At 38.8% G+C, this 17,832-nt stretch overlaps 1 protein-coding gene across 1 annotated transcript in view; it reads right to left on the reverse strand.

Annotated features, from left to right (window-relative positions):
• Window positions 1–531: 531 nt before the first annotated feature.
• The window catches only part of MUSK (muscle associated receptor tyrosine kinase), a 58,331-nt gene continuing 41,030 nt past the window's right edge, over window positions 532–17,832 (reverse strand). The window contains exons 10-17 of the mRNA XM_060762512.2: window positions 16,500–16,675; window positions 15,460–15,483; window positions 14,065–14,153; window positions 13,541–13,700; window positions 11,893–12,073; window positions 9,024–9,215; window positions 5,527–5,675; window positions 532–3,640 (exon numbers count right to left, since the gene is read on the reverse strand). Coding sequence (XP_060618495.2) covers window positions 2,949–3,640; window positions 5,527–5,675; window positions 9,024–9,215; window positions 11,893–12,073; window positions 13,541–13,700; window positions 14,065–14,153; window positions 15,460–15,483; window positions 16,500–16,675 — 1,663 coding nt within the window. The 3' untranslated portion in view covers window positions 532–2,948. The remainder of the gene's footprint in view (window positions 3,641–5,526; window positions 5,676–9,023; window positions 9,216–11,892; window positions 12,074–13,540; window positions 13,701–14,064; window positions 14,154–15,459; window positions 15,484–16,499; window positions 16,676–17,832) is intronic.

Here is a 17,832-nt window from a genome sequence, read left to right on the forward strand (position 1 = left end):
AAAGAAACAAAAGACTACAATCCAGGAGAACTGTCCAAAGTTTCAATTCAGAAAGATTACAAATTTTCCTTGTCATGTAATATGGCACTTGTGTTTCTGTCTAGAAGAATTTTGCCCAAGGGCCTAGTTAAAATTAAAGACCATTAGTCAATTTAATTGCAATGGGAGTTATAAGTAGATACAAAGATGACTCCAAGTCATTCCATAGTTCTGTAGATTTCTAAGCTGGGGTTAAGCACACTTGGCATTTCCCTCAACAGACTGTCACATGTCTGGACATTAAGAACTTCCCCTGGTGTTCTTTTCTTGGAGACATGCTGTATCATCCTGCTAATTATCCACAGGATACTAAAGACTTCCAAGTCCTCTTCACTGTAATCCAACTCTGCCTGCCATGTTCCCTGGCATCTCGTATCGTGAACTAAATCCAACTCCAATTTAAAGCTGATAAATTTAGCCGTCAGTGATATCATTGCCAAGGAGGCTGAATGACGCTCTTTTCATTCACAGAACTTCACTGGTTTCACATGATAGAGTCCTGCTCATTCACCACGTTGTTTATTTACAAAAAAAAAAAGATTGCTCACTCACATCCAAGTTCATGAAAATTCAACATGAGCTGAGACCAACACACAGAAATATCCACACAAGTCCATTTGTATCCAATTTGTACAAGCAGCAGGTTCTTCATTGCCCATTAAATAAATTTTAGGAGGTTTTAAAGGGAACAAATGAATTTGCAATATTTCAACTATTTTGATTTTATTTAATCCAAAATATAAAGAAACTGTCTGTTGTAGTAGAGTCTGTTAGCAACACTGCAACTGGTAGTAAGGGTGTCAGCAGAGGGAAAAGGAGTTCCCAAGAGTTAGATGAGGAACAACAGAGGAAGAGGATCCGGGAGATACTTATGTCACCCACTGATGAAGATTCCTTCGAAGGGTTTTCTGAGAGTGAAATGAGTGAGGAGGAGGAAAGAGATACAGTTGATTTTTTTTTTAAAAAAATCAAGTTTGTTATGGCAAATCTAAGAAAAAAAATGAATTTTAGAAGAAGGATGCAACTCTTGTAATAGTTTTCTCTGAAATGATGCATATATCTATCCATTCATTACCTGACTCACAACTTCATATACGCATCATTTCAGACAAAACTATTGCAAGAGTTGCATCCTTCTTCTGAAATCCTTCTTCCAAAACCCCCTAATGTCAAAGGAAAGGCACTAACTGTGGGTTAGGTGAAAAATTCAGTCCAATTTTTTTCTTAGATTTGCCATAACAAAATTGATTAAAAAAAAAAAACATGACTACTGTATTAGGGAAGTGAAATACAGTCATTCAGAAATACACCTCTTCTGGGATCTTAAAAGTCTGATCACAATCCTTGTATATTCACAAGAGAGAGAGAATACAATTTAGTACACCAACCTAGAATACATGCTAGATGGTGACAACATTTAAGCAGCATTACAAATCTTAAACAGTTCATATAGTAGCACAATTTGCCACAGCATTGTGTAAAACAAGGCTTTGTCTTCCCCTTGTAATAACACCTTAATTATTCAAATTTGTTTTGGAATTGGGTGCTATCCAAAACAATGTAATTTCACTCTGCTTTGATCCTGGTGGTGCAGTTGGTTAAACCACTGAGCTACTGAACTTGCTAACCAAAAGGTCACAGGTTTGAATTTGGGCAGTGGCATGAGCTCCTGGGGTTAGCCCCAGCTACTGCCAACCTAGCAGTTCAAAAACATGCGAATATGAGTAGATCCGCTCAGGCACCGCTCAGCGTTCCATGCAGTCATGCCTGCCACATGACCTTGGAGGTGTCTACGGACAATGCTGGCTCTTTGTCTTAGAAATGGAGATGAGCACCAACGTCCATAGTCGGACACGACTGGACTTAATGTCAGGGGAAAACCTTTCCACTAATAAAACAAAGGCTAGAATGCTGGATTTTTAAAAAGCCCTGCTTTCCTCTCAGTTGTACTAAAACTTCCACATTAGAATTAATAACAGAGAAAATAATGTACTTTACATTTAAAAGACTTTAACAAGAAAAGTGCATTTTTAAACTTTGTGGTACATGAGGTTTATTGACTGCTTTACTCATTTTATGGAAATCTTGAGTGGGATCCAATTTTTAAGATACCTGTAGCTGAGGCCCTTTCTGCACTGCCATATAAAATCCAGATTATTTGCTTTGAACTGGATTATATGACAGTGTAGACTCATATAATCCAGTTCAAAGTGGATAATGTGAATTTTTTGCTTTAATAATCTGAATTATATGGTTTTTTGTTCTGGGATCAATGTTCATGGATACTTTGAATGTAGACATTTCCCATTCATCATGATCACCCGCCATTCTATTTTAGTAATTAAAAGAGTTGCAGGAAAACACTCGGCCCAGAGGCAGTGGAGAGCTACTTCCAGCTAGAGAAGACTGCATAGGAATAGATGCACCACTGTTCTGACTCACGTGGGAATAAGGCAATGACATAGAAACACAAGTTCCAAATCAACAGTTATAACAATCCTGTTCAACACTGGCAGTTCAATAAACATCCCAGACCTTTGAAGCACCTACTTTTTGTTGTTTGCTGTTTCAATTAATGTTCCATTTGATATTCTGCCATTTTGCTAGTTTATCCTAATCTACTTTCAGTACTTTTTTGGTTGTCCACTTTGAATGATTTATCAAAATAGAAAACTGGAAAGATTGTAAGTTAAAGTGTGATATTTTGAAAATTCAATATGGGAATGGGGTGGAGTGGTCGTTGATCACATTTTTAAATGCAGCAGTGACCTTATCTAGTCTTGTAGTCTTCAGGCAAACGAAAGGGCTCACTTGGTTCAATTTCGCTATTGGAAATCTTGTATGAGTTACACTTCCAAAGAGGGGTGATTTCTCAGGTCCACGATGTCTCTTCCATCCCAATGGAGTTACTACCTTGACTCATCATGGTCAGCAGTCACTACTCTCTCGTACATGCGCTCCAGAATAAGATGGATACTTGCAAAACCTGGTCTGTCAGAAGGCAGCTTACTCCAACAAAGGCGCATGAGGTTGTAGAGCTCCAAAGGGCAGTTGTCTGGGCAGGACAGGATGTTTCCATCCCTCACATAATAGATGACTTCCTCATGAGCCATCCCATAATATGGCTGCAAGCCAAAGGCAAAGATTTCCCACAGGACCACGCCGTAGGCCCAAACATCAGATTCAGTTGTGTAGCGATTGTAGAAGATAGACTCAGGAGGCATCCATCGTATAGGAATGGCATCGTTCTCATTTGCTTTGTAATAGTCTGCTGAATACATGTTTCTAGAGAGACCAAAATCCGCAATTTTCACCACCATGTCTTCTCCCACCAAACAGTTCCTGGTGGCCAAGTCCCGATGAACAAACTTGCGCTCGGAAAGGTAGGCCATTCCAGCCGCCACCTGTTTGGCAATGTAGAGCTGGTTGGTACAAGACAGGGCAAGCAAGTTAGGGCTGGAAGGTCTGACCCCTAGTTCAAAGTTATTGTCACTTAAGCTACAGAGATTACGTGGTGATCGGTTGCGCAAGTATTCATTAAGGTCTCCGAAGGCCATGTATTCAAACAGCAGGCACATGGGCTTTCCAACAGCACACACTCCTGAAATCAAAAATAGCCATGATGAACAAGCAGGAAGATAGATTTTTATACGATGGAAAAGTTATCCAACATGCGACATTAAATCGGAATTAAATATATACAGTGCTTCTTTTAATATGCAATGTCCCATGATTAACCATTTATGTAAGGGGGGGGGGGGTTCTGACACTAAAACTATGAATTTTGCCCTGCGTTTTTAACAAGGATCTCCTTAAGAGATCTCTGTGTGAAGCCATCTCTAGGACTTATTTGTAGGACAAGTTTACCTGCTACATTCCCAGATGTTGGGAGGGGACACATCTCAGCAGTCTGTTCCTCAATGTACTGATATATATACTCCCCCTAATTTAGGGGGAGGAGCCATCAAGAAGGCTGGAAAGGAAATTCCTAGTCAATATTTGTGCTATCAGATAAAAGACACAGTGAATCCTTGGTGTCTGGTGAGGTTTCGTCCTAGGACCTCTTCTCCAACTCTGTGGATATCAAAATTAATGGATGCTCGTCCCATTGTATCCGATGGCATCCCTTAAGGAAAATGGCAAAATCAATGTTTGTGTTTTTGTAAAAAGAACTGGGGGTGGTAATTTTAAACTGCAGATGGTTGAATTAATGGGTACATATTCTGTGGATATAGAGGGCTGACTGTATTTGGCCCGGTGCCATGACAAACATGTTTACAGTAACTAATAAAAAGTTGCATGCGACTGATAACTAGATCCACAGATTAAACAGCATATTTTATTGGATAGAAGAGGCCAGTCAGTAAGAGGTAGATTAGCCATGTGGGCTTCCTGGATATGTAGCAGAAGGCCATTGCTGCTGCAAAGCTAATTTCACCTGCACCCAAGAGTGTTAGCACAAATGAGAAACCTCGGTAAGTCAGGACTGGGGCATACCACAATTTTGTATTGTTTCGTATGTATTACTGAATCACACAACATTGTTGTTTATTCGTTCAGTTGCTTCTGAATCTTTGTGACCTCATGGACCAGAGCACCCCAGAGCTCCCTGTGGGCCATCGCCACACAAGTAATATCAGAAAAATATACACAAAAATATACCACACAAATAAACCAGGAAAATGGGAGAACACCATTTAACAAATAGTGTTTCCATATTTACACCTTTGCCATTCTTATGAACATTTTTGATAACATTTGGCAGCTTAGGCTGAAGTTTTACGGATGGTCCCTACTGTTGTCTCCTGAATTAAAAGCAGACAACAGTTCACTTTGTGAAAACATCTGTGTTTGGCCAAAAGAGAAACATGTTCACAGAAAAGGCCCATAGGTCAAGTGATGCTCGACAATCCCACACCCCCGCAAGACGAAACTGATGAATCTGTTTGACCTTTCCTAATTTATCCAACATGGTGATAATAAACAAAGAGATCACTCCAACTGAGTGTCCACTTCCCGTTTCCTGCTTGTGCTGCTGTATTATCTGCAGACATTTCAGCCTCAGCAAGTTACTTCAGTCTAGAGGTCTCCTGGAAATACCTCTTTAATTATATTTTCACTGAAATGAACAATGCCTCTGACTAATTGGTTACCATTTGTATTCACATAGGGAGATTTACATCTGCACAGGCGAGCACCTATGAGATGAAGTGAGGGAAAGGAAAGGAATAGCAAATGATATATTGTCTGAGGCTACACCCATGGGATGGAAAAACATGGAGAGATGACAGTTCTGTCTCTTTTGTAAATGCTCCTAAGACCTCCAGACAAATCTGGGTAGGCAGGTAGGTATTTCTGAAGCAACAACAGAACCAAATTTAGTGCTCTGCCTCTGACACTGCAGCAGCACCTGAGTATGCCACTCTAGATTGCTGAAAAAATATTTAAATGAATAATGAAGGTGGTAGAAAATGTTGGGTTTGGTACCTAAAAGCTTGACAATGTTTGGATTATCAAATTCTGCCATGAGAGCTGCTTCTCTCTGGAAGTCGGCCTGCATGTCTGCTGAGGCCTCTTCTTTGAGCATCTTCACTGCCACCATTGTGAATGATTCATAAGGAAGAAGTCCAGGTGCTCTAAGAGAAGAACAGACAGTCAAATCTTCAAAACCCATTTCAGGAAAGGCTCAAGACATGTTACTGTGAAGTGGAGAGTAGCAAATGCCACATTTATTTGAAGCTAATGCTCACTTTTTTGGCTAAATTACATAGGCAAACGTGAGGTGCACATTAGATTTGATGGTGCATTGAATCGCAGAAGTAAACCCACCTACACATCTCTGTCAGGCCAAGACTGGCGAACTCACCAGCCTCAGCCTGATGAATCCCCAACTGACCTCATTCATGTAGGGGCATGGCTTTCCTTGCTTGTTGACCGTTCTGAGGCAGTCAACAGAAGGATCAGCAGTCTAGGAGATATATATGATTCACACACAGAGAGATAAAGTATTATAGATTTGAAAGGGACTCCTAAAGATGGACAATGATATGTTGCATGTTCCAGAGTAGGCAAACCAGACCATCTCCACATCAACACTGTCAAAGAAACATCAAGAAATACTGTTTACCCACAAGCATAAAGACATTACATATATTAGAAACCAGCACTTTCTAATTACTTTATTTTCCAGATCACCAGACTGGCCACAGCAACGCGTGGCAGGGGACCGCTAGTTAGACTATAAATCTTTTTTTTTTGCAAGGCATAACTTCAAAATTGAGGTGCGCATTACAATTAATAGTGCATTGTAATTGAGTAAATATGGTTATAGCTTTCACATCCACGTAAGGTTGACTATACCCAAAGCCACTCATGTTATTTTGGTCCATAAGTCAGGAGAACATACAAAGAGCTCCATGATGCTTATTCTGAGCAGAATAAATCATAATCATAATAAACCATGGGAAAAAATAGATAGGGCCAATTCAGATCAGTTCAAGCTTACCATATATATTTATCTATAAGTCTGTGCCGTGTATATATTGCAATATAACCCATGGGTAAATTGAGGGTTATTCTGCAGAGAGGGGGGTGCACCAATGTTGGCTCAGGAAGGCAACTGCCCTTTGCCCACCATTAACATTTCCAACTTTGTCATTCCAAAGGGCAAGAAGTAGGGTTAGTGCTTCTTTTTATTTCTCCTAGGACAAACTAAGCTCTTGCCTTTCATCATTCTACTCAGAGGAGGAAATGGTTCCTTTTCTTAAAGAGTTAAGATATGGTACTCACACCGACCCATGCTTAAGTTGACTCAGGTTTTTTTTATTGATTTTTTGCCTAAGATTTCTAGTCTTATACATGAGAATGAAGGGTAGCTGAATAAATTATAGTATACTGAGCTACAAACCATAACTTATAGTTAGAATGAGCTATAATACTTCTAGTTTTAATAAATTAATGAACTATAGGTTATTTAACCAAATAGGTTACTTCTATGGTTTGCCTGCTTATATACTGTCTGACCTCCACTGTCTCTCAGTGTGATAGTATACAGAAGGGAATTCTTGCCTTGGGAATGGAGTGACCACACACACTCCTCGCAATCTCTCAGCTGTTTCTTAAATGTCAGGTTGCTTTACTATGCAGTAGCTGGAGGAAGTTCTCGTCTCCAAAGCAAACTTCCAGGTCTCGCAGTGTCTGCTCCAGACATATGGCAGTGTGACAGGTGCACTTGGCTGCAGTGAATGTCACATCATTGTCAAATGCCAGAGAATGGCAAACTGCCCATCTGAAAACAAATCTTCCAGGACAGCTACACAGCTGCAATGCAGGCCCATGTAACTTTGCAACCAAGGGAAACACAATTCCCCATAAATGTTTCAGCTAAAGTTAAATGCCTTTTTGACCTCTGGCTTTTGAGAAACTGTGCACACTTGTGATGGACAGGAGGAAGCTCTTTTAATATGCTCGCTGACCATTTTGTCTTTTGCAAAAGGTACGGTGAGACGGTCAAGATGGGCTTGCCACCGGTAAAGGGTGCTTGCACATAGCAATAAGAGCACAACAAGATCAGAATTAGACCTTTCACTTAATATAGTTTGCTGAGCCAAGAGAAAAGAATTAAATTCTGAAAAACACTCTTAATTCTGCAGTTACAAAATTAACATTCTGCAACTGCAAGTCAAATTTAAATTTAGAGATATGAGACTGAATCTACAACTCAGATTTAAACTAATCCCATTTGCACATGTTCTGCAATAATTTACAAAGCATAATCTGCTATCTCTCTTAATATTTATACATTAAATCATGCCTCATTTTTTCCACTTTTGTTATACCAATGATTCCTACCAAATATAAAATTATATTACCATAAACAGTTATGGTGCCAAGCATGAAAATGCCAACCCATTATCAGTTATTAGACATAACCCACTGAGCTAAAGAAGTGTACATCACAGTGAAGATACCAGCATCTTATTTCTCTTTCTTTCTATCCAAGATAATATATAATTCTTTTCTCTGTTTTTTTAAAGAATCCAGTTTTTTACCATTCAAGACAGTATAAGTAATTTTTAAAATCGTGAATTCATCATATTGATGAAACAAGGTAGTCAATATTTAAATTATTATTGTTCAGTGTAACTTTCCCCACTCCAGGGGTGTATACATTCTAGTCATGTGCATTTGGGACTTACCTTGATCCGTTTCATGTCCCGGCTTTCGGTGGGGCCCCCAAACTGTTTTCATCTGGGCCTCTCGAAATCGGGAGTTTACATATTTGTTTTTTTTTTTTTGTTTTTGGAGCCGAAAGATCAATTTTCTCTCATCCCATTATTCTGAGGGGGACTTCACTTGTAGACCCAAAGTGACCAGGCCTATGGGTGCAGGCTTTGGACCTATGTACCTGGGTCTTGCAAGGCCTACAGCCGAGCACTGAGTAAGGAGTGTTACTTACTATGTGCTCGGCTGTAGGCCAAGCCAGGCCCCAGGCAATCGAGCTGAAAAGCAGACTTGGAGCCGATACCCATTCTTGCCTGCCTTTTGTATTGATTGCATTTCAATTTCATGCCATCTGAATGGACGGAACAAAATGAATCAAACAAATGGGATGAATTTCGGGCCCATGACAAATACGTTCTTGATTTCATACAGTTCTCTTACAATTTGCAGTAGTAGTTAATGACTCCCATGTCAGGGAGGGGGTACATTCACTTCAAGTTTTAGTTCAAATTTCAATATTTATGACTTCCTGAAGACTACACAATGTTTGTAGACAGAGCAAATAGCTACATATTTACCTTTAAAATTATACCATGAACACAAACAAATACGTTAAGGTGTTATTTCTCCCTGGACTCTCTGCCACTTAATTCATTTCATTATGTCCACTTTATTAATATTTATTTTTCTAACACTGATGCTTCATTTAAGCATAAAATACCAGGAGACTGCTATGCTTCATGGCTTAACGATCCATTCACCTTGCTTGGAAAACTCGTCCAAAAGCCCCTTCTCCAATATCTCTCACATATTCAATGTTGTTTCGTGGGTACTCCAGACTGAATAATTTTGGATTCAAAAGTAAAGGCATGCGCTGATACATGGGATTTGGATGCAACCTGTCCAATAAGAGCTCAGATGGTAGTGTGGTCAGGGCTGGTGGGACTGATTCCCTGAAAAGAAAGAAAGGTATACAGCAGCATGTCATAACAGCAGGTAATTTTGAAATAGTAACCTAATAGGATCCTATGTTAAAAAAAACAAATATAGTAATAATAGGGCATGATGACTGTGTTATAAAGAGTAGCCACATGAGTTCTATATTAAGTTATTTATATTCCAGAAGTTTAGAAAAGCAACTATGCATGTTGGGAGACAAAGATTAACTCCCTTTTTATGATTATTGAAAAGTAATTGTATCCTCAAATCTCCACGTGGAGTGGCCGCATTTCTAAATTTTTAAACTCGCCTGTATATAACCAAAGTATGGCTATATACAAAGGCACCTCCCATTTGCTTCAAAAAAGATCAGCTATGTGACTTGCTTGAGTAACATTCCTATAAATAGTTATTATGAGGTATAAAGGAGTAACCACAACAAACAGCCCTTAAAATACACAGCTCTACTGCAGTTGAACCTTGGCTGTTTCTCATAGCAGGCCATTAAAGCTTGCTCAGAGTATTCAGTAAATGCAGTATATAAATATTCCCTCCTCCCCATTGGAGTCTTTGTTGTTACCACAGCTTTCCAAACTGTACATCAGGACATTAGTGTCGGCTGTAAGTATGTTGTACACATGTAGCAAGAAGTTTTTTAAAAAAATTCAGAAATGCAGGCTAGTATCTTACAAATCAAGTAGGAGGCCCTGCTCCTATCTGAGCATCATGCTAAAACTAGTTTGCTGTATCATGAACTTGCCCAACTTTCCCTCTACCTCCTTCTCTTCTTTTAGAGTTGACACACTTCAAACAAACCATAAGTGTAATCTCAGCCTGGACAAATATAATAAGTTGTGGTCAACTCAAAATAGAAGTAAAGTTTCTGAACAGTTCCTCGTGGAACCAGCAGAAGAATGTTAGGAGAGTATGCAGGGCAAGTTTCTTTTATATCAAGCAAAACTTGATTTAGCATTTTGCTCTCCTTATCTTTGAACACATATTTCAATCAATGGTTAAGGTTAAGGTTAACTCTGGTGGTTGGATCACACCATCTTTGGAGGAGGGGAAGGGAGTGGGTAATTGTCTAGCTTGTCTAGGCTAAATGCAGCTAGACACAAAGGTTTTGAAATCTTAGAGATATTAGATGTTTCTCATAATTTACATACTGTGATAGCAATCCCATATTTTTGGCTTGATTGTGATTCATTCATTATTTATGCTAACCACTTTTTTCAGGGTGTAAATTGTTGTACACATTTATAGTATGGCCCTGCACATTTCTACATGGAAAGTAAGCCCCACAGACCTTAACCAAAGCTTTAGTATAGAAATAAATAAATGTCCCTTAGAAGTCTTTAAGAGTCATCCAAATAATGTATAGAATGCAACCTTACTAACTAATGAAACTAAGGAATTCATCCTAAGCTATGCAGCTAAGCAGACTGCTTGGGCTAATTCTTGACTCAATAAATCCTATTTTTACACCTTTAAGAGACTTCCTTCAGGGTTAGGCTTGGGAAGTAGTTATTGGAGAGTGTCAAAATATAAAGGCAAGATACCTTCATGTTTCAGTAATGCTTGTGAAATTGTTGACACTCAAAACAGTGAGAAAGGAAGTTGGACCATTATCTGGTCCCAAGAAGGAGCCCATAAGGCTCAATGTAGAAAATCAGCACCTAGGAGATTTCCAAGAATGCAACCGTCTCCAGAAAGATCAAGGATCACAAAAGACCCCCATTCAGATTATTCCAGTATTGAGAATCTTAAAAGGCGAAGGCCTGCACCTAGGACTACTTGTTATCTCATAGAATTTGTATGTTGGTAAACCAAGCTCTGTGACTGTAGGGCTCATGAATGTTCTAGCTCATTACTGGAACTAGGTTTGAAGAGCTTTTAGTTTGAGTTTCTCCAGCATCTTGAGCATGCCTGGTGCTTCCACCATTAGTAGTTATGATCCCTCAGTCTCTGAGTCCAATTAATAGACAAGACACTGTCTATGGTACTACCACATATTAAAATATTAAATATTTTATTTAATATTTGATATTAAAACTTGGAGTATGTCAAGGTATGACATGGTTTTAACATCAGACTGGCTCCCTCCCTGATGGTATTCCGCAGGAAATTAAAGATCTGACTGTTCGAGAAGGTGTTCGAACAAGAAGTGCAATAATTGGTAATGACGACAGGAATGGAACAACGGAAAATGATCCTGGATTGTGGTTTGGACGATGAGACGACGAGGAATAGTTTTTTGTAGAAATGGTGTTACTGTTTGTTGTATAATGTTGTGAATTGTTTTTATTGTGCTTTGAATACTGTTGCTTTCATGTTGTACACCGCTGTGAGTCGCCCTCGGGCTGAGAACAGCGGTCTATAAATTAAGTAAATAAATAAATAAATAAATAAATAGCTATGATATTCAATAATATTTGTGAACCAGTATTAACTCATCATGGAGCAAAGTCACACTAAGGAATTTATAGCGCTAAGTAGAAATTTAGTGGTAGTGGTAATCTTTTATGATTTTTTGAGGTCACCATCATGACTGAGATAACAAGTGTGCTGTATCCCTTTTCCATCCTTCAATATAAACTGAAAATCTAGACTGCAATAGAGCAGCATATGCTACAGTCTAACTATTAGTGGCTTCTATGAGATTTATTTCTGAGTAAATATGCTGGATCTCACCTTGTTTTGTTCTTCCATTGCTTGCGCCTACGGCAACAAATCAAAACAGTAATAGCAAGTATAATCAGCATTGCAAAGCTACAAATGATGGAGATGATGACAGTCATTGAGTAGGTTGGGGAGAAAGAGGAAGGGTAATACGGCACAAGTAAACTTGGTGTTGTTGCTTCTAACAAAGGTTCTGAAAAAGAAACAAGAGTGCCTTAGATTTTAGAGGGAAATTAACGTGATGTTGCCATGCAAAGATGTGGTGTGGGTGTAGAAATAATACATCAGACTTGGATGTATTAAGATCCTTTCAATGTTGATTATATTATAAAGAAAGACAGGATAGCATTCTCAAACCCATGAATCTTAAGACAGATGATGGAAAAACTTATCTACTGAGGGAAGATTGTGGGTCAGCCCTCCCTCACAAGGATTCCCCAAGGACATTGGTAAATGTCTGCAGTTCCCATAGACACACCAGTTTCTGAAAGTAGAAATCTGTTTGAAGGAAATTGTCAGAGGGATTATTAACAAACAAAAGAAAATCTAAGCATTCTGATCTCCTGTCAGCTATCAATTCTTGTTATAATGCAGCTTGATCCCTGCATACATTTTGACACATAGATTTGGTTCTTTTTTCAAGGTGGTGTGAATTTCCTCCTTGAGTATGAAGTTTATTGGAGATTTTTCATTAAAATTTATTCTGACGACAAGAGAAATTCGACAGTGGAACATTCTGTCTTGGAGCATGGTGGAGGTTTTTAAGTGAGGGCTGGATAGACATCTGTCAGGAGTGCTTTGATTTTGTATTGCTGCATAGCAGAATGGGTTTATCCTCCCTTGCAAACCTGCCACTCTCCAAATACATCATCTCTCTCTTTCCCATGGAGCAGAGCATGGCGGGTAGTACAGACTCTTTAGGTCTGCCACACTTTGAGCATTATTAGACTGAGTATTTTATAGGAATATTCTGCTGATGTGGTCCCAAAGTTGTAAATTAATGATAGACTTCTTCCATCCTGGCTCCATCTCAGTTTCCTGGCCGGATGTTGACTCTTCTTGATTGGTGTTGACAAATACAAGGCTTGTGTTGAGTTCCTTCTTAACATAAGGAATGTTGCAAACATTTCTGTCATCACTGTTCCAGTTCTCATCAGAGTTTACTTTTCATTTCTCATTAGCAACTTCTAATTAGTACGTAGTTAGTCATTGCAGGCCTGGGTCTTTTACTGGTGCTTCCAAAATGATTAGCTCCATACATCCTTCCATTCTTCCATTTATTCCCACGCATCATATTAAATCCACATCTGCACATTAAATTTTTGTGACATTATCAGTGTGATAAGGCTACAAGTCAATTTGTTTTTCATGTAACTCATTGAAACAAAAGTATTGCTAGTTAACAATTTTTGAATTCTAATATTTAGCAGACTGGAACAAAGTTATGGTCACTGTATGCTACTTGCGCCTATGACATGCTTTCAACATTTTTTTACTTATTTAACTTATTTCCAAGGTACCAGTACTCTAAAAATAGCAATATTATTGTGGCCATGCAGTAATAAAGGTTCTCAAGTTTCCAGCCTATTGGACTAGATCCACTGTGTAATAAAGACCATGCCAAAACAGCACCTATAAATGATATATTACACTATCTTACCATCTCCACAATGAGGCACATTGCAGTATTCCCATTTTACAGATGCATCTTTTGTATAACACCATGGTTGTTCATTTACACCTCCTGGATTACGGCAATAGTTTGCTGCATTTGAGAGCTCTGGGAAAGCCTGAGGGGTTTTTCTGTGTGAATGAGGCACCTGGCAACAGGAAATAATAGTACAATTAGTTTCCTACTACAGTGTTTCTAAAAGTAATAGAGAATGAAATGAGAACTTTTTAATATCCTGCTCTCATAATGTGAGAAACCCAGTTTCAACTTTCCTGCTCATTTGACATCAGGAAGCATCAAAGATAAAGATTGTAATTTTGAGATCCCTCCTCCCCCCTCCCCCCCAATCTGCATACAAACTTGAAAGCAACAAAAACATAGCTTGATCTTCCCAATGTTCCCCTTTCTACTTGTCTGGAAGCTATTCTTGACCACTTGCTTCCAGAAGTGCATGGATTTTAAATCCTGCTTTATATAGGTTCCTTCCTCCCCTTTGAAATGTGCTTCCTCACCTGCTCGCTCCACTTCTGACAAGGAATGCCGGAGGCTGTGACATTGACAGAACCTTCGTAGGTTAACCCATTGCCTTTGTAACATGTTGCTGAAAAGGAAAGGTAAGACACGACAGTAAAATTCACGCAATCCATTCCATATGGCTGTACAGATCACATTTCCTCCAACAATATTGAAAGGCTGAAGAGCTTTCCTTCAGTTGGGGTGACCATACAATGGCAGGGGATTCAAATGGGGAGACTCAGTTCATGATGAGGGTGATAGGATGACTTTTGGCAGGTTAAATTAACCACATAATCTCATTCATGAGGTTGTTTGTGAACTACTTCAACATTTAACATTTTAAAAACACATCTCCGGGGCTTTGCTCCCTTCTCAGGGTCTGCCTATTTGACCATAAAAGGTAAAGGTAAAGGTTTTCCACTTGTATCTGACTCTAGGGGGATTGGTGCTCATCTCCATTTCTAAGCCCAAGAGCCAGCATTGTCCGTAGGCACCTCCAAGGTCATGTGGCCGGCATGAGTCCCTTCGGGAAGATGCTATAGTCAGCCCCTCCATATCCATGGATTTTGTTTCCACGAATTCTGCCATCCACAGCTTGAAGATATATATTGTTTTAAAAATTACCTCAAGCCTTTGATTTTGACATGTTATATAAGGGAGGCAAGTTTAGTACATCTGTGTATATATTATGGAACTTGTGCATTCATGGGGGTCCTGAAACCAACCCCTAGTGGATTTTAAAGCCCCACTGTCTGATGTCTGCATGGTATTTTCTACAAGGAGATTGAGACTCTGCATTCACAAATAATGTTAAAACGTATTTTAGTGTGAAATGCATGAACCCTATGAGCCTGAATTTGCCTCTCCTACTATTGCTATTGATGCAAAAAAAAGCATTTCCTTCATATTTCAACTGAATAAGTTTATAATTATGCCTAGACAAATATTAGTGTTCTAACCATGGTTTGTCAAAACAAGACCATTTCGAATCCATAGTTAATTATCTGGTATGGTGTTGATAAATTATAGTTTTATCACCAAATGCATTCTTGTTTTGTACATAACAGTGGCAATTAAAATCAGAAGCAAATGTTTTTAATTTCCTTCCCATAAATGTGCTGGAGAAGGAGAGGGAAGACAGGAGTTCACAATGCTAAGCTTTCTGCTTATTACAATTATACAGAAGCACAAGTCCTATTATACACAACGGCAAAGGAAAATGGTGTCCCTTGTCTAAAGTGACAATTGGAAGATTTGTTTTTGGGATTTTTATTTGAATTTTTCAAACCTTGGAGGCTTGAATTTGTGGGTATACAATCCATTGACATGGCAGGATGACTGTACCAGTCTTATGTTCTAGTGAAGTCCAGATCCTGAAAATAACTACTTACTTGTTACATCTTCCTTTTTAAGATCTGAAAAAGACAGAAGCAAAATGTAATCAGTGGAGATTGCGATGATTAGGACGAGGGTGGTGGTGGTGGTGGTGATGATGTGAAAGATGATTTTATTCATTTATACCCCACTTTTTCCCCTACAATGGGGCTGAAGATGGATTATTGCAATCCATACAGATCAAAAGCAGATAAAAACATTGGCCATCCAAGCCCCTCTAATAATAATAATAATAATAATAATAATTGTTATTATTATTATTATTATTATTATTATTATTATTTACTTATACCCCATCACCATCTCCCACAAAACATAAAAGCAAAAACAATCCATAAAACAATACACATTAAAGTGGGAGCATCATAAAAAACAACAACCAAGATAAAACACACTAAACATAACAGAACAAAACAGATTGCATTGGCGATAGTGTGAAAATTGCAAAATCAGGGAACAATAACCAAGGTGTGAATATAGAATCACTCAGTTTTTAGCCAAGTGAAGCAAAAACATGTGAAAACCAAGCAAAAACTAAGAAAATCAACAGAGGAAACTAGCAACACAAGATGCTTAATTGTTAGGTACCTTATTAGTTTAAAGTGGTTTTTTTTATTATTTAAACATTCATCACTTCAGCACCTTGAGGCACGTCTCCTGTTTCTTCTGCTAACTTTTCAGCTTGCTAGGACAGCAGTCCCTTCCATTCCAGAAATAATTTGCAGGGGATTCCAGTTTAGCCCCATACTATACAAAATGTCACCTGCTAATTTCTGTCTTCTTTAGTTATGAAAGGACCTAGAGCACTGAACAGATTAAGGTTTCTGCTCCTTATGGTTTTGATCCAAACACACTCATGTGCATGATTAAATTTTGAAATTTCACAGGAATTAATAGTGTGCCGACTTCTCATTCAGAGCAGATGCCTATAAATATGTCATGAACTCAAGTGCAACTGCTGTGCATTTTCTTGCCCCTGCCTAATCTAAGGGGAACTTAAAGTTCTGCTGTACAAGCCTTTTAATCGTCCACTTACCTAGATGTGGAATCCATGTGCAGGCCTTAGGATTCTGATGTAAGCTGGGGAGTCTGTTGCACTCTGGCAGGGTAAGCAACATTAGCCCCGGTTTGTAGATGCCTCTGCGGGCGTTTTCTTCCATCGAAAGCCATTCCTTAAAGCAGTACAGATCCTTTACAGCAAGGCAATGCTCTCTACATTGTTTTACAAACAACAGTGGAATGCACAAGTCAGTGGTGTGATAACAAGATTGTGGTAACAATGGTAAATGAAAATGACTCTTCCTTAACTGTGTTTTCGAAGGCTTTCATGGCCAGAATCACTGGGTTGCTGTGAGTTTTCTGAGCTGTACAGCCATGTTCCAGAAGTATTATCTCCTGAAGTTTCATCCACATCTATGGCAGGCATCCTCAGCGGTTGAGGGGTCTGTAGACCTCTAAGGATGCCTGCCAAAGATGTAGGTGAAATGTCAGGAGAGAATGCTTCTGGAACATCTTCCCTAACTGTTTTGAGGCTTGAATTTAAAATTAATTTATACAGGATATGTGCTGCTATCATTGAAAATAATTGTGTTCTGTGCTATATACACACACACACACACACACACATGCTGGAACAATGATTCTCCCAATCTAAACAAAACAGCCAATATGTCATTGTGATTTGAATGTTGGACAAGGACTTGTGGAGACCAGGTTTCATCTCCCCACTCAGCCATGGAAATTGAACAAATCACATTTTGACTTTAAAGAAGGCAAAAGTAAACTTTTGAGGAATAAATTGTGCCAAGAAACTGCTAGGTGAGGATCGCCACATGTGGTAATCAAACCACCAGATGCAAATCTCATGGCAGTGATGATTTGGGAGGTTAATAAAAGAGAATTGCTTCTACGTCTTTTCTACATGGCCACTATTGGCTAGAGAACAGCTAGCTACATGTTGATGAGGAAGAATTACAAAAGGATATCTGCTGTGTTCCATTAATCACAAATATAAGCACATTGCTTTCTTATCAAAACATGCAAACACTCTTAATCTTCTTTATTCCGGGAGCTCAGAGTCAGATGGAAAGAATGAACTGCACGGTCCTATCTATCTTATCTTCCCCTCCCCTTTCACAACCATGAAAGACAAGATAAATGCTTTTATAAACAGTACAGAAATCCACACTTCTTACTTGTACTAACAGGTGGTAGTTGCATTGGCTGTTTGACCCCAAACAAGCTTTCGTCAGAGTAGGAAACCTATCTTGGAATGGATTTGGTGAGGCTTAACTTTTTGAGAATGACCTATGAGTCAATTAACCAAATGCGCAATAGGTTCCATATAACTGAAGAAAAACTGTTACCAA

Source organism: Anolis sagrei, chromosome 2 (assembly GCF_037176765.1).
Source record: "Anolis sagrei isolate rAnoSag1 chromosome 2, rAnoSag1.mat, whole genome shotgun sequence".
NCBI lineage: Eukaryota > Metazoa > Chordata > Lepidosauria > Squamata > Dactyloidae > Anolis > Anolis sagrei.